General features: G+C 40.5%; 1 protein-coding gene across 3 annotated transcripts in view; it reads right to left on the bottom strand.

Annotated features, from left to right (window-relative positions):
• EBF1 (EBF transcription factor 1) overlaps positions 1-20,747 on the bottom strand; it is a 363,744-nt gene that overhangs the window by 103,142 nt on the left and 239,855 nt on the right. For all 3 annotated transcript variants that reach the window (XM_088478940.1, XM_088478942.1, XM_088478941.1), the window contains exon 7: positions 4,624-4,705. In XM_088478940.1, the coding sequence (XP_088335066.1) occupies positions 4,624-4,705 (82 nt within the window). The remainder of the gene's footprint in view (positions 1-4,623; positions 4,706-20,747) is intronic.

Here is a 20,747-nt window from a genome sequence, read left to right as displayed (position 1 = left end):
GTAATTATACAGGTACACCGCCGCCGTGATTGTAATCTAGATTAAAAGCTAGAGCATGCTTCTGATACAGAATAACATTAATCATGTTTTGAAATAGACAGATCACCTTTTCATACTGACAACCTCAGACTAATAAGAGTGCCGCTACCCGAAGGCCTTCATCTAATGCTTCTGTACTGCTGGGAAAGTGCAACCGGGTAATGAACAATTAACAATGCACCAGGTTTCAAAGCCTCAAGATAATATAAACATTGTACTTCTCATTTAAGGTCCAGGACCTTGTAAGCAATTCTGAAAGGGCTATGGGTTTCTGTTACATCATTAGCATAACCGCAATCTATGAATGGGCAACTATAAAGGCGTAATACAAGTGAACTGTAAAATCATGAGATCTCTAATTCTTCAACTATGACAGCACAGATAGGGGATTATTGATGTTTTTATGGCTCTTTTAGCAGAGAGCCACTTGTCCTAGCTGCACCCACTAGGATGGAGGCCCCATCCACCATTAGACTTCTACTGATCACAAATGGACTGGAGATGCCTACAATCTTCTCACTCAGGAGCTACGTATTATTCACTGTGGTAGTGCAACAATTTTGTATTGAGGTGTTTATTAACATAATTAACCCTCCTATGTATGCAAAATGTAAGGTTGAAGAACACGCTGTCCCTGCAAAATTCAAGCTGGCACAAATGAGGAGTCGTTATGCGCTGCAGTGTCGTTCATCGAAAAACTAGGATGGAGGCTGCGGGAGAGGGATTGAAAGATCAAAGCAGTTAACACCATCTGAATATGGCGTTAACCTATGCGCCAAGCTCCGAAAAGCGACACATTTTGGAGCTAGATGTATGGGGGCCACACCACAACCCCCACAGAGTATAATAGGGACTGTGGTCTGAAGCCCTAGATAACCTTTTGCAGGAGGTTTCTGTGACAGCTCCTACATTAGTCTATTGCTACATAGCCGGGATACTTAAAATAATGCGGAAAGTGCAGTTTCCGCATTATTTTATCAAAAAGGGGCTTGGTACATACCCTCTTCAGAACCCTGGTGTCGTAGGCGACCCGTCGTTCTAAAGGAGGAAATAGCTTTCCAGATCTTCTGGTCAACAAAGTAAATAAAAATAAAACAAAAATTAACCCAATAGAACTTTTAGCATTCTCAACGTGTTGTGAGACAAATTATATAACTCCCAACATTTCTTCCCTTTGAAGAAGTCCGCTGTTGACGAAACGCGTTGGTCGCCTGCACCCTACCTGACTTTATCCTCCTTATATATGAAATAAGATAAGCTCTTTATTTTTACAAAGCTCTGTATTTATCTTCATTTTTTATTTATTATTTTTATTGCATTCATAATTTTTTTAAAAGTGTCATTCATGTCCTTCCAGTCATGTTTTTTATGTTGGCTGTCTTTATTAAATTTGTACTTTTATATTTACTTATTTATGGTCTAGATCTATTTGCTAGACATAGTTCTCATTTTATTTATTTAATTAGCGTATTTTTGCACATTCTCTGCACCACAAAGCACTTTAAGGCGCTCTGACTTAATCACACTGTTCTCACATTACTTTAGAAGTCACTGACCACGATTTATACCGATTAGGTTGAGCTGACACCCCGTTTGTGTGGGGGGATAGGCTATGATTTAATTGTATCATTTAACTTTTTATAATTTTAGGTACATCACATACCACTGGCGCTATAAAAACCTTATAGACACATCCCAACATTTCTTAATTTAAAAAAATCAGGACAGCATTGACTACAATACCATCTGCCCATGTTATGCCCCCATTTCCTCTAGGCTATTACCTTAATCTGATAGATCACGCCCTTTATGCTTGCAAGAAATAAGGACTCTCCGTTAAAAAGCAAGACAGTCCCTATTTTCTGCCTTTACAGACCAGGAACTGTTGAGTGAAACAAATAAGAATAAGTAAGACAAGAGTCTAATCCCATAAAGTGACTATGTAGCCTATGTATAGAGCAATAATTAATGTCTAAATACACTACAACTAATACACATTTTCATTTAAGAACTGGTTGAGTTCTGATGAGCGCTTCCCTTTAATGGTGTAATGTTGGTAGTACTAAGTGGCCCTCCACCTCTCTGGAACATTTATTTTTCACTCTGTACACCTATTACATGTAAAAAATGCTTAGGCTTTCAAATTAAACCAAATGACAAGCAATCCACATGCCAGGAGAAGGTAAAATGGGTTTTAAATGGACTGTAGATGAGGTCATGCCCATTCAGTCTCCCAGCACCAGCTTTGATCTCCAATTAAATAAAATATTACCTATTGTATTGTAGTTTGCTATTTAATTAACTGCATCAACTGAATTTTCTTAAGTAACTGAATATGCAAGTGTACTGTTACGGCTATGTTCAAAGTGTACAATTATGGCAATGTTCAAAGTGGGACAAACCCAATAATAATAATAATAAATGTATAGTTTGTTTTAAAGGCCAATCGATAACCATTTTTCCTCCACATTTAGGACGAGAGTAGGCAGCGAGATGAGACTGTACGGTGCAAAACACAAAGCACTTACTGTACAAGAAGAATACCTCGACCTTTTGTTCGGTGTCTGTGTGATTCTCATTAGTAATGTAATTGTATAGCGCTTAGGAAGACACAAATATTCTTATTTCAAACACTTGTTATCTGCATCTGAAGATCAATTTATTGTAATTGTTAGGGCTCAATCCAATTAGGAAAGGGGTGAGTTGCCGCTGCAACAGCAAAGAAACGCCAGCAACGGCACTGCAAGTCGCCCCCCTTGCGGGATGCTCTCACCCCAGATTCACACATTTTTGTACTAAGCCCTATAGGGCTGCAAACAAAAATCTGTGATTCCTGGGGTACCATAAAGTGCTGCATACAGCCCAGGGCCGTAGCTAGCGTAGTGTTTCTGTTTTTCCTTGTGTTAATCTGGCGCATATACTACTGTATTCTCCAGGTGTAAATTTGACGCATATACTACTGTTTACTCCAGGTGTAAATCTGGTGCATATACTGTTTACTCCAGGTGTAAATCTGGCGCATATACTACTGTTTACTCCAGGTGTAAATCTGGCGCATATACTACAGTTTTCTCCAGGTGTAAATCTGGCACATATACTACAATTTTCTCCAGGTGTAAACTTGGCACATATACTACAGTTTTCTCCAGGTGTAAACCTGGCGCATATACTACTATTTTCGTCTTGTGTAAACTTGATGTATTTTACGCTTTTTTTCGACACATTTAATGCCTGCTGTCTGATCGCAAACTGTGTCCAACTGAGTACAGATACATAAATAGATTTCATGGAGAAGCTTTAGATACAGTAGCTCTACCATGATAATAAGGACCATCCTCTACTGTGCTAGAGATGGCTCAAGAGGATAAGTAAAATAACAGTAACAATTGTAAACTGTTGCTCGGGCTCCAAACAGCTGAAATGATTAAAGACATTGGAAATGCTGGCTGACATACACAAGTACATATTTGTGGCTTACAAGCTTATTTTCAGATTGAAGAAGCAACACCCAACCTCGCCTAAGACTACGTCTTACACCATGTATTATATTCTCCATCTGCCTCCACACTGTACCGTGGGGATCAGTAATAGGGCTCCATGATCCAGGGTGTATCCCATCAGTGCTGGGAGAATTAGGAACACAGAACAGCCAACAGTGTAATTTATAGATGACACCCACATGCAAGCCATCTAATGATTTAAATGACATTTAAAAGAGCAATTTTCTCTTGAATGCAACACAATGTTCCAAAAGAAAAAAATGGTTCACAAATTTTACATTCGGAGAACTGATGGTGATAATTCAGTAAAAAAGCCTAACTGTTGGAAATCCTGAATTGTGTTGTCTTAGTCCCAATCATGTGATTTGGGATCTTTGAAATGCCGACTGGGACTGGTGAAAAATGTGGGTGGATGAAGTTCACTATCTGACTATGCACATACCTGAAGACAATAACTGGGCTCTACAGGAGCTTAATGCTTATAATGTAAAAGACATGGAAGCAATTATAGCACATGCATCACCAAATGGTGTTTAGAGGTCATGTGGGTGGACTTCATAAGATCTGCTCAACATCGATATAATATGTAAGCCGTGGTAGACTACCATCATTGCAAGGGTGGGCAAATACATGGCCCAGAAGTGCGTGGGGTCTGGCAACATCTCGCACGTCTTACAGAAGAGCATTGGCCTCTGCTGGCTTACTCTGTGGCCTGTGACATCTGATGACCAAACATATAGTCGCATTATGGTCATCTAACATACAAAATAATAATAAATTAACATTTTTGTAATGTCACAGCCATGTTTGGCCAGTTGTATTAGATCCCTGGTAAGATAGTTAACTTTTACTGAATTATTCTGTATTATAGTATATATATCTACTATATTTATTGTATGTATCTATACTGTATACGCATACTGTATTTATTGCTTGAGCATCTAAATGTACTGTATTTAAAATTGTCTTCTTTTTTTATTATACTTTATTATGCTCTCAGTAGATATGAAAAAGAAACTTAAAACAACCTATAAGTGAGGATATTGATCAGTTATTGTTCAGATTAATAATATTTTTGAGTTACCTGAAATCTACGCATGTCCCGAGGGTTCCCGGCATTCTTCAGACAATTTTGGTTACACTTAAGAAAGAATTTCAGAAAGAATCTGCAAAAGGAAAAAAGAGAGAGGGTTATATAAACATTTGTCAGAAGGATCTGTGGCTAGAAGACATAACAGCAAATATAACATGGTTAAACAATTTATTCATTTGTAAAGCAATAGTAATTTAGAATCATTGTGTGAGTAGGGCCATTTTACCTCAACAAGACTCTTGCACACTAGTCCTATCTCACTTGCTCCAATGGGTTGTTAAAATTTGGACAACCCCTCCTTAAATTGACCCTATTTCCTATCTACAGTATAGGAATTATGGGATAGGTGGTATCCGCTCCACTGAAACACCCCCTCTTACCTGAACCCACTTTAATTAAGGTAATAGTAATGGGACTAGTATAAGTAAGGGGTGGTCATTACATTAATTATGTTTCATTTGTGATTAATATTATACACAACCTTGTTTTTACAGTACAGCGAAAGGCAACACACATTTGAAACTATTTTTTTTTAAATGTATCTATAGATGATAAAAAAAAGTTACTATGTAAATATAATTACAACTACTTACAACCCAGTTTTGATTATAAATTGCCTTTCATATATGAAAAAGGGGACAAACACCTGCCCTACTCAAACACCAATAAAATGGTATACAACTATTTAGCTTCAAGCTTATGTTGGTCACAAGTACATAAATCCCCAACAACACATGGATGTGGATGGCACATGCCATAACGTGTGGGTATTAGGGCCACCACATCTGACATTATTATATTTACAGATCCCTAAATTTTGCTGGCTATACATCTATGGCCCCGATTCCACCATTACACTGATCGGTGGCCAACGATGATCACGGATCCGTTGGCGGATTGGGAAAAAACAGCATGTTAAAGATCCCAGGTTCACCGACCATGATCATTTTTTAGTCGTGATCAGTGAATCAAGAATTTCCAACATATTGGATATCCTAAATTTCCTGACCCCAGCAGAAATGGGGAATTGGAGCAATCCATCAAAGATGTATCGGCCCTATTACACCCTAAGGTCATCTTAGGGCAATCTATTCATAATGACATAACAAGAAGCCAGTTTAAAAAAATAAAAAACATTCAGAAAAGTTAATCATATTTAAAAAACTTTAGAGAGTTCAGTGCATAGACTCAGAGAGCACTGTGGTTGGAGCCTAGCCACTCCTATCAATCTGTTATGCCAACAAAAAAAAACATAAATAAAAAAAATCAAAAATCACTGTAGATTATGGACCAGTCTACTCAAATACAAAAGATTTGGTGACACCACATTGGTCTAAAGTTTTTTTACTGATGCCAGATGCCTTTTCTTCTGTTAAATGCAGCTACACTTGTTACTACACACAACATAACCAAATAACAAATCTATTGGCAATTCATTAATAACATTATCCAATATCTAAACATTACATTTTAACATTTTGCTTGAAAAATTAAACTATCAATCTTTATGTCGTCATGTTTACAGTAACAGGCAGCGTGGACTTGATGGCTACCCAAGACTCCTTGAGACCCTGTTTTGGGGGTTGCATGGGTGTAAATGTTTTCCTTTCAATTCTTTATAAAAATTTCCTTTTTCTATTTGTTTATTAGTGAATTGAGTCAAAAGCCAATGGTCCCTGGACCACTTCTCTACTAAGATATAATACTTAGAAACCGTTACTGAATTTATACTTCTCTTACAATGCCTATTGCTCATTTTTTAGTTATATCTTTTCTTTATATAATTATATATATATATATATATATATATATATTTATTATGCTGTTTCTATTTCTATTTTTTATTGTGTACTGGAGTTCTATGACATATTTAAAACTGTTAGCGGGGAAAATCTTTTGATGTGCTATGTAACATGTTGTTAAACTTCTTAATTTATTAAATAAATTAATATATAATTGTTATAAACGCACAGTGTAGTTCAGCAAATGACTGGATGGCATGAGTTTTTTCTACAGTGATAGCAGCAGCCTGGTTAGCTGATGGGATGCATTCAGGAAGTCGACGGTCGCAATGCCGACCGCCGGCTTCCCGACTGTCAAATCCCGCCAAGGTACTGATGATAGGTGTCGAAAACCCGATGCCTGTCATTAGACCTGCGCCAGGAGCTGACGTCCGGAATACCGAATGAAGGTAAGCCAGGCGCAGGGCGCGGACAGCTGCTGTTTAGGTTTTAGGACTCCCGGGGGGACTTAGGATTAGGCACCCCCCCAGGAGGGTTAGGTTTAGGCTAGGAGACGGGGGGGTTAGGGTTAGGCACCCCCCCGGGAGACTTAGGTTTAGGCAATTAGAGGGGGGGTTAGGGATCCCTATAGGAGGGTTAGGGGGGAGAATAGGGTTAGTTATACTTACCTTTTTAGCTATCAGGATCTTCACCCCTGCCGGGCTTCCGCTGTCGGGATTTGAACCGCCAGCAATCAGTACATACTACACCCCAACTTTTTGGGCACAGGTATTGTAATTAACTCTGTGCAAGTTTAATTAAATACATTTCAAGGTGCATTTATATTTATTTTTCATATGCACACAATAATGATATCTACATAACGTGTTAAAAAAAGTTAGTTTCTCCTGTTTGTTACTTTAAATGTTTCATACACACAGCTGATAATTCTAAGCAGATAACATTCATTCTTATAGTCTATTAAATGCGTTTTGCCGCTGATAGTGAAAAAAATAATGTAAAGAAATTGATTTACACACACGCACACCCGAGTCCTGACAAGCGATGGACGTTACCTGCCGCGTTCATAATCAGAAAAATTCCATGGAGATCCATGAGAGCGCTCAAAAAGTAAATAGTACTGTATGAGGTATGGAAGCTTTCAGAAACATTCATGAGTAAACTGCTAACACTCTATGACAGTGACGTAAAAGTATAGGATTTGTCCACCATTATTTTTATAGAACGCCTGTGAAAAAGCCCTAAACATCCAAGATCACAAAGCTTTACAGCACCTGACAGTTCCGTATTTGGAAATTCTAGATATAATATACAAATAATTTATTTACTAAGAGCTGATTTTAGTGTGTATTTGATGCGCATTACAGTAGCCTTACTGGGTTTTTAAGAGCAGGCGTGCATCATTCCAAACCCGGTAGCAATTACAAGGTTCTGAAAGACAAGTATTATCATCTCTGCCTAGAACCTGAGAAATACTGGCAAATGCTTCAGCCAAATAAGTGGGGACTCGGGAGGACATCACACCACCACCCACCTGGCTGACACACTGTCAGCACTCTCTCCTTCACAACCCAGCATGTAAATTACACAGACACCAGATACTCAGCGTATCCCAGAGTGAGGTGAAGATGGTTGGCAGAAAACAGCAATGTCTCTCTTCCTCCCCACAACCTCACCAAACTTCTCTGTCCGGAACCCGAACCTGCCACATATAGCCGCTTAGGGATGATGTCATAAAGGTTTCATTAAACGGATGTTACAGTTCCAGCTTCAGGTGACTTATATTAATACAAAGCTACATGAGGGTAATATAATGCTGTCCAATGCATAGAAAACACACAGACAATGAGCACCTCTGACTGGACATATAAGTACATGGGAAACAAAATGATGACATAAAAATTTATATATATATATATATATATATATATATAAACCTTAAATAAAAGGCACTGTAACTGATTGTAAGATCAAATGATTGTGCTGTCACTCAAGAGCCTCTACAGTAATTTTTTTCAATGAATGTTTGTATAATATTTGTATAAGTCGTGATTGATATGTCAGAATTGAGGAGAGTGTGAGATGATAGCGGAACGTAGTATAGAACAGAGATACAGTGCCCTCTCTCCTCACCCCTGTCACTGCTGGGGTAACTACTACTCCACTAATGCTCATACAGTCAGTGTATCTGCCTCTTCTCTCGCTGCTCATGCAGAGTGAGGGGTCACTGCCTTGCTAGAAATGTGACAGGCTCAGTACTTTATTATCACATTAGCACAGGGAAGAAGCCACATAATTAACAGAACTTATCTTCATTTACTTGCTGAAAGCTGTAATATTCAATCATGCGCTGCTGCCTAATTGCCTTGTCTGCCTTTAGCCGATTTTCACAACACAGGAGTGGGTGACGGCCGGTTAGCGATGCGCTCCAGAGGCTGTTGTTAGCGATATTTCTGCACAATCACCCAGGATTAAAGGGGCTTTCTATTTATAAGCCCATTTCATACATCTCATATATAGATATATCTTAACAGGTCGATTCCCTCCATTATTTCGAATGAGCACATTACAGATCTTTAGACAGATGCAATTTTGGTTATGTTGGAAACATGTGCATATAATCTGCCAGTCTTTCATATACAGAAGATAAAACTCACTATATGCAGCTAAAACATAAAAATCTATACACATAGATGGAGAACTCAGCATGATCCAGCTGTATATTCAGATATGGGGGCTTATGTAATAGGGTGCGATCTGGTGCTGCTGCGGGAACTCCTGCGAGTCTTCCCCTATTTTTTAAAGCGGCAATCACTTTCCATATTTTTTAAAGTGGCAATCATATTAAAGGCAAAACCAGCCTTATGTCTGTGGTTGGTGCTGTCTCAGGACCTGATTTAGAGATGGGCTTAATGCTGATGTTTTTGCAGTTCAGCGATTATCGTAATCTACGCATGCGTCTGAGTTGCGCTGTGCATGCGTCAAGTTTCATTACCATTGTCGCATGCAGTGAGAATTATCCACAAAGTGATTGACAGGCAAGGACCATTTGTGAGTGGCAACAGGGGGAGGCGACTCAAACGTAGGCGTGTCACAACATTTTTTTATTAATAAAGTCAACAGAGGGACAATTTGAAGATAAGAGGGTCAAGAGAGGGACAGCGGAGAGGTATGCTAGCCCACACTGGTGCTTCCGTCGGTGGTAAATTTGCACTTTGTGTTAGGAGGAGTTGGGCGGATTGGTGCACACTTGTTAGTTGGATTTGTTTTGAGATACGTTCGACCTGCAAACATATGCTCAGAGCTCAAAATGCATTAATGCCTTAGGCCGGGGGTCTATTTATCTTTCATCTGCTTTATCAATGTGGCAATCTATATAATTGGCTGATGGAAGGAAGACATACACAAACAGGGGGAGGGGCCTCAGCTGAAGACTTTGCATCTACGAGGATGGCGTCATGTTTTTATATCAAAATGCAAAAAGTTTCACTTTTAATAAATCACACTTAACAGTCCCCCATACAAGGTTATAGGGGTGGTGGAAACACACAAAATTAGAGGCTCTGAAGGACAAGCACCTGACTTCTCCATGGTATGCATGTTAATAAATGTGGAGAAACAATGGTAACTCTTTTTTATCGCCAAAAAATACATAAAAAGGGGTTATAATGATAAATAGACCCCTAAATGAGGCCCTGAATATTCAAACATGAGTCAGAATGGGCACAATAAAGAAAAACTTCTTGTACTGCTAAATGAACTGACAAACAATGAAATACTTCTGGAATGATAATGAGGATTTCAAAAACTGACAACATAATCCTCACATTTTCAGCAACTTGTTCTTTTCCTTATGCCATGTACTGCGGATGGTGTCAAAAGGTTCAGCTGTTACATCATGTCATTTACACATTGTGGTGTTTGTTCTGGAAGATTGACCTACACTTATATTTGTAGCTTACATTAACCTCTTTAAATCCTCATTTAATAAAACCTTAACTGGGTGGCTGAAATTCAAGATCAGAGCTATGAACCTAAAGTATGAGTACTTGGTGCTGACCGCTTGGATGCCTGTCCATACTATTTATATAGCAATCAGGCTGTCTCGCTTTGTAAGCATATTTGCCTTCGACCACAGCAGAAGAGCTCTTCAATGCTCTTCAAAGCTAACAAGATCATCTCATCTAGAGAGGACAGCGGGAGGTAGCGAAGGTTGCGGGGGGAGTGACGGAGGAGCATCAGTGGTTATGAGAGCAAGGAACACTTTCACATGTAAACTCACCATTAAATTATTCATATCCCTATAAATTGTTACGCTAGTGGGTCTGGCTACTGTTTATCCTTTTATTATTTAGTAGAACAAATCAACTCAATGGTTGAGTTATCACCAATTATTATCACTACCCCCAACATTTTACTGCCTGTATTTTCCAGACAGACCACTTACAATCATATATATTAATATTATATTACATCTCTTGGCAGGGAAATAACTCATTAGGAATCATTAGGGTCAGTCATGTCAATACCAGTGTCTAAAAGGCTGGAATTAGCAAATAAGGGCTGCGATTCAATTCAAAGCGATGCTGAGCAGCCAGGGAGGGAGCTTCCAGAGCTATTCAATTCAGCGTGATGTTCGGTACGGCTAAAGGATTTCTTCTCGCACCCTCCTGGGGACGCAAGGAGAAATCTGACTAAAGTGTCGGCGACACGCAGCTGCTTGCTGGCTTAAGGCGGAGCTAACAGCCTTGCGGCCTGCACTTTAGTTGGAGAATGCTGGTTCAAGCGACTAAACACCCAGGTTAAGGCATGAGAACCGTCATTCTCCGACTTAACAGTGCGCTGATTTGAGTAGCTCCGGGAGTTCCATCCTGGGGCTATTCTATGAATTGAATCGCTGCCAAGGACAAATTCTGCTGGTTAGGGAGGAGCAACGTTGCTGCACAATTTTGAGCAAATTATGTGCAGTAGTTTCGGAGAGGGACGAGGTTGTAATGATACAGTGTTACTATTCTGTGCAACGGCCGTTTTGCACTGTATTTGTTAAATCGATACTCTGAGTATATAGGTTGAGAGTATATGACTTAAATCTGCCCTGTAGTACAGTAGGATTTCTAGGTGGAATAAATACGATTAACGTTCCTTGGCCAAATGAAGACTGATGCAGATATTCTTAGATATGATGCTTATCTTGGGGTCACTGCAGAGCTGAACGTACACATGTATGCAGAGAGTATCTCGCGTGTTTTCAACTGTACATGCTCTGGAAACATGCATAAGCATCTACGTTCATTGCAGAGTTGAGCACATTTAGGTTGCGTATGATTGAGTAAGTGTAACTGAGCTTCTCCACATGATGCCAGGGAATCAATGGAGAATAGTGATCCACTGTCTCAGCAGCTTTTTCCGGCGGTTCCCTAGCTCTTTTTGCTTTGCTCTGTCCCCAGCGATTTTCTCACCTTGTGTTTTGTGTGGACACTCCCTATGATGGAGAAGACTGGGCAAGAGGTACAGGTGGATCTCCGGATATTGACCAAAGCCCAATGTTATCCACTATACAACAGATTTCCAGTGGTGCCTCAACCTCATACAATTTATCATATTGGACAGGAATACATTTATTTGACAGTATAAATGTACGCATAATAAGGATTATGATATAAATATATGTAAACATTAACAGGCCTTAGTATGTAAGCTCTCACAGGCAGGGCCTCTTTCCTCTTGATCTCCCTATAGCACTATCCATGCCACTTGGGCTTCAGTTTCCCAAGTTCTCTTCAGTGACTCTGATAATGTATGCCAACCTCACATTGTGTACAGGCTTATCGAGGGCTGAACTGCTGCGAGTCACCACCACTTGCTCTACAAGCAACAGTGAGTCGCCCTAACCTTGCTCTGTGTCCTGGTTCAATGACACAAAGAGAGCCGAGGAGGATACGGATTACCCGGGCTTCTGTGGGGGACCAGGAGTGCAGAGCAGTGTAACTAACCATACAGGTGTGTATACATGAGGGGGGTACAGACATGCCCCTGCAGTGGCCACGTTCTCCAGCACCTGAGCCCTCCTGAAGTCTCAGCTGCCCTGTCCTTCTCCTACCTAATATGTTGTTGTATTGCTGTGTGCTGTTCCAATATATGTTACATGTCTAGTAACTCTGCTACTATGTATATTCCTTATATGGAGCAGCAGAAACGTAGTGGTCCCTTCACAATAAAAGATCATTTTATTATAACAAAGGGGACATGATAGAAAAACCCTAGCTCTCCAATGTACCATAGAGGAATTGAGGACATGAGATTATGCAACCCACTGAGCCTCCCGCAGTCCTCACCAGCACTGAAAAAGTTATAGCGCTATACAAAAAAGAAATAAAAAATTGTGATAAACCTAAAATTATAACACCCTCAAAAAAATCTGACACCTCTGAAATAATACTCTCACCCTTCCACCATAGCTACATGTATAATGAATTCCAGTGCGAGAATATATGGACTGAATCCACTGGTGCTAATATAATGTTTGCAATAAATCAAAATGAGCAATAATCCAGTCTTCCAATGAGAGTGTCTCATTCTCAGCTCGGAGTGTCAGACTTTGTCTGACTCTCTGTCTCCTTCTTGTATTAATGGTTACTTGGCAGCCATGTCACATCTCCTGCCGCTGGGAGCCTGACAGAGCCGATCAGGTGCTGTCCAAACATTTATTAAAACATTTGAAATGATGAATCTATCCAATTACTGCTATTAATGCGGCTAATGCTGAGTAACGAGGGGAGAGACGGCTGCATGCGTTCCCCGTCATTCATTAACCTGTACTTGTCAACAGCTCGCAGCCCCAAACCTAATCACCCGCGCTGGCCCCGTTTGCACACGCGTCACTTTTAATAACTTGTGAGACCGCCAATAAATTAATGGGAGCTTGTCTACAGGGTGCCACTCTATCCGGATACAAATGGACGGGAGAGAAGTAGCTGGGGGAGATAGTAAGGACGTCTATGAGAGACGCGTCACCTTTAAATGTAGAGAGGCCAAAATATTTCACACCAATTAGACTGGCACAATTACTAGCGCATTCATACAATCTATCTATAGGTATGGCTTATAGAAAATGTGGCTTAAAAACAGCACAAATAAGTATAATAATTAAGCATGCCAACATATGTAAATGTAAGTATATATGTTATTTATATATTATGAGCTCATTACAAATGATTTGGCAATCACACACTGGCAAGGTCACAAATCGAGGCAAAAGATCAAACTACCATAAAAGAACATAGAGTGCTTGTTGCTTGCCATGGTATTTTAATGCCATTTTCTATATGGAGAGTACATTTACACCGGAATCAGGAGAATTTCTGATATAACTTGGAATATCCATAAAGTAGGTGATATGTTATACATTTTAAAATGGACCTGGTGGGGTATATTTACTAAAGTGCAGGTTTTTAGAAGTGGAGATGTTGCCCATAGCAGCCAATCAGATTCTACTTAATTGCATCTAGCACCTTATAGAAGATAATTGCTAGAATCTGATTTGTTGTTATGGGCAACATCTCCACTTCTAAAAACTCTCACTTTAGTAAATATACCCCTGTGTCCCTACAAGAAAATATTGATATATAGCCCCGATAAATAATTTCTTATTGCCGCCATAAAAAATTATACTAATCGTGGCTCACATAAGGAATACTGTATAATAAATATGCCCCATAGAGTGGCAACAGTCAGTGGTCCTGTTAAAAAAAGCTTATGTTAAAACAGAATATAGGCCAATGGTACAGATTTTAGCCTCAAGTTTATAAACAGACTTTAAAGCATACTTTCCTACTTTTGAAAAAGCATTTCAGGGAGAGTGTGAAAGCAACACCTATGAGTGTGGCGGTAAAGTGGGCGTGTACTGCTACATCTGAGGGGTGTGTCATAAAATTGATTTATGTCCAAATGCAATCGAGTTCCAAAGCAGCCAGTAAGATCAATTTATTCATGAAAACACACAGATACTTTTCATAAAATGCATGTAGCCATACGGATTATTGTGCCTTATATCCTATACAGTGAAATAATACTAATGATCCCATTTGAATGTATATAGCTCTGTATTTTATTTATGATAACAGCTACATAATGGGGTAAGGTGCAATCAGGGAGATTGCTAGACTCTTCAGGGAGACAGGGAGATTGCTGTTATTTAAGGGATTCTCCCTGACAATGAGGGAGAGTTGGCAAGTGTGCTTTAAAGTATATCCTTTGTCTACACACAGGGCCTCATTTAGGGCCTCATTTACTAACGAGTTTTATCACCAAAATGAGTGATAAATTCCACCGTGTATGATAATGGTGCTCCAGCCAATCAGCTCTCAACTGTTAGAAAAATGATACTTGGGAGCTAATTGGCTGGAGCACCATTTATCATACACAGTGAAATTTATCACTCGTTTTGGTGATAAAACTCGTTAGTAAATGGGGGACAAGTTTTATAACCAAAACGAGTGATAAATGTCACTGTGTATGATAAATGGTGCTCAGCCAATCAGCTCCCAACTGTCATGTTTCTAACAGATGACAGTTGGCAGCTGATTGGCTGGAACACCAATTATCATACACAGTGACATTTATCACTCATTTTGGTGAAAAAACTCGTTACTAAATGAGGCCCACAGTTTGAAGCCATTTTGGGGGGAGAACCAATATTAATGTCAATGCAACCTATCACTTTGTGCCTCAGTGATGTAAATGATTACTAACATAATGAATATGCTGTATTCACATGAATATTTGTTCATCCCACGAGATGGCTGCCTCTACTCTGTGTGGAAACGTAGCTCCACACAAATGGGGGGGTGCACACCTTTTTTCAAGATTACCTCAGGGACTGTGGTAATCTTGCTGTGAGATAAAGTGTAAGCCACAAGTACATTTTAATATGTTCGTTTGTATTTCACTAATCCCTGAGATTTGAAGACTAAATGATATTACTCATGGGAAAATGATATTTTTGTAGGCGATGTAAAAATAAAATGAAGTATCCTTTACATATAAAAAGCACTTTCTATTATTGCATGCATGTGTTTTCTTGCCTGTGCGAATGGACTTTTGACGCAACAATCGAGTCCGGAAGTACCAATAAAATACCCTTCTGTATTTAGCTCTTTCCTAAAGGTATTAGTTTGATTTCAAATAAAATCACTACACAACCTGATCTACAGGGAACTAGTCCAAGGCTCGGCCCGTGTAATAAATTATTCCAGATTAAATCTGTTTTCGTTTCAGTGTTTTTTTCCCCCCCTTCAGATAACAATGATTCCTGAATCAACAACTAAATCATTTCAGCCACATCTTGATTCCTGTAAAGCCCGACAGGAGTTACACCGCTTAACAGCATCCCGGCAATTAGCATATTATAAATACAAAAAATCATAAAGAGAGGAGGGGAATAAGGGGGCCGCCACTGACTACCTCCAGTAATATAATTCCGCTACTTAATGCAAAGTAAGAGGCATTATAAGGCTCACAATCCTCTTGCTTGGTGTTATCTTCTCTATCAGTAAATGAGACTCAGAGTACAGTGCAACCCATAAATAATTCAGGGCTTGAGATGGCAATTATAGCAGCATGCACAACCAACATGAATATTTTATGAAGGCTAAAACAGCTCTCGGAATGAATCACAGATAGATGAACACACAGTACACACACTGAAGGTACACAGAATTCACAGTGACAATGGACACACACACACACACAATTTATAAGGGAGGGATAAAATATTGTACATTAAACGGCAGGCAAACAATCTATCCGACAGTAAGTCGGTTGTGAAATGTAAATCGCAATGGGCGCACGCTTAAAAATATAAATGTCATTCTTTAAATAAATGGACGAAACGCCATCCGGTAACACAGCTGTTGTAATATTTAAGTGCGACAGAGATACCGAGGTTCTCAGCTTTTATGGTGGAGAATATCAGTGATAGCACCAGCTGTTTATCTGCAAATACATGGTTTATTACACTCTTTAATAGATGGCATTTTAACATAAAAATGAAAATATATAATTCAGAGTGCAAGGTGTTTAAACATATGTAACAGTAACATTCTAAGTTTTATTTCTGCTTCTTTTCAGGTAACGGCCTATGAGCCTGCCTTGTAAACAGAGCTGTATTCACCACACGTGCCAACCAGGCACATGTCTAAGGCACAAATGTTTCAGTGGGAACCAATTTATTATCTTATGCTGATTCATTTTACTTATTTTATTTTCACTTCTTGGTTTGTAAATGTTAGGGCATATGTACACACTATGCTTGGGACATCGTCGACAATAAAGATGAGCCTGCTCATAATACTTCCAGAATTTGGGTTTTACAAGGTCGGAGCTAAAATTCTAAGTCCATGACAATAAGCGATATGGGATCTCCAAACAATTTGCTTTACTAAGTATTATAGTTGGCAAACACAGCTCTAAAAATGTGCCACTCAAACCAGGTATAATGGTGGTGTCTTGGCAGCTCTGACACTAGGGGGCACTGCAGATAACGCAATGATCCCCTTGCTTAGTACTCAAAACCTTTCTGGTATGGGATAGGTACAGGATGCTGGCGCTCGGGATCCTGGCGGTTAGAATCCCGAAACTGGCATCCCGACAGGGTTATAGGTATCCTCCTAACCCTTCTCCCCTCCCTCCCTGTTGCCTGAACCTAACCTCCCCCCTAGTACCTAAACCTCCCTCCCTGCACCCTATACCTAACCCTTCCCTTATTGCCTAACCCTAACTCTCCCCCATGTGCCTAACCCCTAACCCTCCCCCCAACCCCACTACGTACCTTCGGGTTTCCGGCGGTTGGGATGTCGGTGCCCGGGATTATGACCACCGGAATCCTTGTGGGGATATATACCCTGACAGCAAAGTGTTTTGTAAAAAAAAAATCGACTTTGGACTGTAGTGTAAAACTTGTGAATAAAAAAATATTATTTGGTTTGCAGTCCAAATGGGTTATATTGAATAATTTGATTTTCTTTTATTTCAGGTTACCAGTTTTGCATGAGCCCTTTAAAACTACACATATGATTGTCATCCTACACACATCACATATATATTTGCATGTAATAGCTTTTCTTAGCTGAAACAAAAGTATATTTATCCCTTATCACTTACACACATTCGATGCGCTTATTAATGAATCAACATTGAACATGGACAAGATAACATTGCCACAAAATGGCTGCCTCCACCTCAGAGTAACCTACTGAACAATGCCCCTTGTGTACAAAGCATCACATATAAGTAATAACCATATTTTACTCAACAAGATCTTCACAAACCATGTTGGGGACATTTATGAAGATTAGTGCAGGTTTTGGAGTTTATTGATTGTTTTTTTGTCCTCACTGACATCTATGGGGACGGACATTCATGGTTTTTGCGGCAAAGATTCATCATCGGATGGTGATAGCTTACTTGCAACATGGGATCGCTGGATCCCTTGCGGTGTAAGAGCATTATGCACATGGGTATACGTTAGGCATGTATGAACTAACGAAGACTGGCAGTGTTCGGTTGCTGGTGAAAGGGAAATTGTCCTCGCAGAGGAGCTCTGACATAGTATACAACGGTGGTATCGGCACAATATGGTAGTTACCGACTGGTTACCAAAGCTAAAGAGACTCCCCAATGCCATATACACACAAGTTGTGCTGTTTGCCGACACCTTGTGATTATTACATCACAGGAGGGTACAGCACAAGCTGGCGTGGTAGTCTGCTGATTGCTGGACACTTGCAGGCTGCATATACCATATATGCAGTATGTTACTCAAACCACTGAGACTGGCAGAGCATGCTGGTGTTGCAGCTCACCAGCAGCTGCAGAATCTGTACATGGAGAGTTACTCTTGCTCCTGCAAGAGTCTGCATTTTCCCACGTCTTCAGAGCATTACATGACACCCATGCTAATGCCTGCTCAAATAACTCCCAAAAAAATGCAGCTGGGTTAATCGGTTATTTCTCGTAATTTGACATTTCTGTTTACCTTTTGGAAATGCCATCAGCAGCACGGAGTGGTGTTTGAAAGCTAACAGCTAACACATGCGGCGCTCATACTCGCCAGAGAAATGTCTCTCTGACTTTTTACAAGCGCAGATGCCAAAATCAACAGCGTAGGATTGATTTCACTTCTTGTGAATTGACAGCTTATTTATCTCAGGCTGAGAACTTTCTAAACCCTTTAGTCTTCCACAGGGCTTGCAGCGTAGATCCGCCAGCACATACAGGCACAGGGGCGCCTCTGTAGGCCGCTTGCTTAGGAGTTTCAGGCCTAGTGAAAAAGGCCAGATTGACACTAGAGTGAGGGCCATAACCATATTACTGGCAAGCAGCCCACAATGCACGGCTGGGACCCTTTCACTGCTGGACCAGGCTTTGCAATTAAGAAACAGTTCTCAGCACAATTAGGCTGTAATCGGCAATGAAAGTAAATCTGCCACCAAATTCAGCTGCGTATTATGATGATAGACCTTACATCCAGTCATGATTATATTTTTAGTTATTGTGTTCTAATCTAACATGTTCCTATGCTGGTAACTCCAACCTAATATCAGCTGTATTCTCTGTAAAGGATAAGGCATAGTTAGCGGCTGTGTGGAAATCCCCTCTGGTAGATCCTGGAGGGGGAGATGCCAGGGGTAACTGTGAGGGGTGCGAAATGCGTCACTGTCTATTCTCATGGGTTTTGGGAGAGCTTTATGATATATGTGAGTCTCCCAGACATTACAGAAGAGTAGGCATGCAATGGATAAAGACAAAACAGATTATGATATTATTCCTAAAAACAGTGAAGCAGGTCACTACCAAAATGTCTCTTCTCTTAATATAAACAATGTAAGTACAAATATGTAAGAGACTGAAGACTGGAAAGGCCTGAAGATAATAAATGATTAGTGTAGTTTTAATGTTCGGATGATTGTGTTACATGATAGTCTAGATTAAAGGAAAGGAGTGGGATAAGCTTTTTTTTTTTAGCATAGCTGTATGTTAGTCAATAGGATGCCTTAGGGCAGGGGTGGGGAACCTTTTTTCTGCCGAGGGCCATTTTGATATACATAACATTATTCATGGGCCACGCTCCCTCCATGTGATGTCACACGGGGCCGGGCCACAATCGTCAGTGATTACAGCAATGTTCGGAGCATCCTGAGGATGCTCTGGGGAGCTGTTAGGGCAGCCGCGTGACCGTCTGAAGCGTCCTAAGAACGCTCCAGGAAGCACTGCTGCATAGATTCTGGCTGCAGGGTGCCATTCTAGGCACCCTGCTAGCCAGATGAGGCTAGCAGAAAAAAGCTCCGAGGGCCACACCAAATGATTCCGAGGGTCTTATACGGCCCCCGAGCCTGAGGTTCCCCATCCCTGCCTTAGGGGGAGATGGTTAGCAAAGAAGAGATTATAGTAGTGTTTGGATCATCTTCCCTCTTGATTCCCGATGTAGCTAGGACCAATCCACTTGTGGGTAGCTGGCTGGAGTGTTGGATTTTGTTTGATTGGTGTGGGGGGAAAGCATCATCGCCAGCGCATATATGTGGTACAGGAGGTAGTTGCGGAGTACTGACTTGGGTAGGCTAGTGTCACCACCCAGAAGGGGGTGCCTAGCTAGTGGTACTGGCGCTAATTCTGGCTGAGACATGTAACTTATCAGTGCAGCTGATGTGTGTCTGCTTCCGTTGTTTGACTTGTTGCTATAAGTCAAATGCAGACATGTTTGACAAGCGGTTGTTTTACTTCCATTTGGCAGGTCAGTGAAGGTCACTCCATTGACCTCCAAATGTCCAACAGTCATACTAATCATGATTACCTCAATGCCTGCACTGAATTGCACGTACTCCAAAGCAAAACAGGCGGCACTTTGGGACTTTACATTAAAGCTGGGCATCCACTATACATTTGCTCCCATACATTACCAGGTTTTCATTCCAACCAGCCAGATTGGACAGATATCTGACAGATAATTGTATTGTGGATGCCCAGCTTAAGAATTAAACTATCATGTATTGAACTAAGGTGTTGAAATACTCACCCTCCCCATCTGCCCTCTTCTCTTTGGTTGGAGGCAGAGCAGTGGCATGGACTTACCCCCCTGCTGCCCTGCCTGTCACCGCTTGTTGCCATAGAGATCAAGGCCTGGAGCCCGGACTTTCCCTGCGGAACCTCTCTGTCTGAACTAAATGGTATGGAGGGACATTTTAACACATGCTGATGTAAGTTATCCCAAAGACTACATGCAGCAGAAACTGTGACTGTCCTGGGACAAAGGGCCTGATTCAGACCTGGACACTTTCCGTAATGCGCTCGCTATTGTCGATGGTTGCTAATGTGTGC

The sequence above is a fragment of the Taudactylus pleione genome, unplaced genomic scaffold (genome assembly GCF_031769625.1).
Source record: "Taudactylus pleione unplaced genomic scaffold, aTauple2 ptg000225l, whole genome shotgun sequence".
NCBI lineage: Eukaryota > Metazoa > Chordata > Amphibia > Anura > Myobatrachidae > Taudactylus > Taudactylus pleione.
Note: the sequence above shows the minus strand (reverse complement) of the source record. Positions and strands in the feature narration are given on the sequence as shown.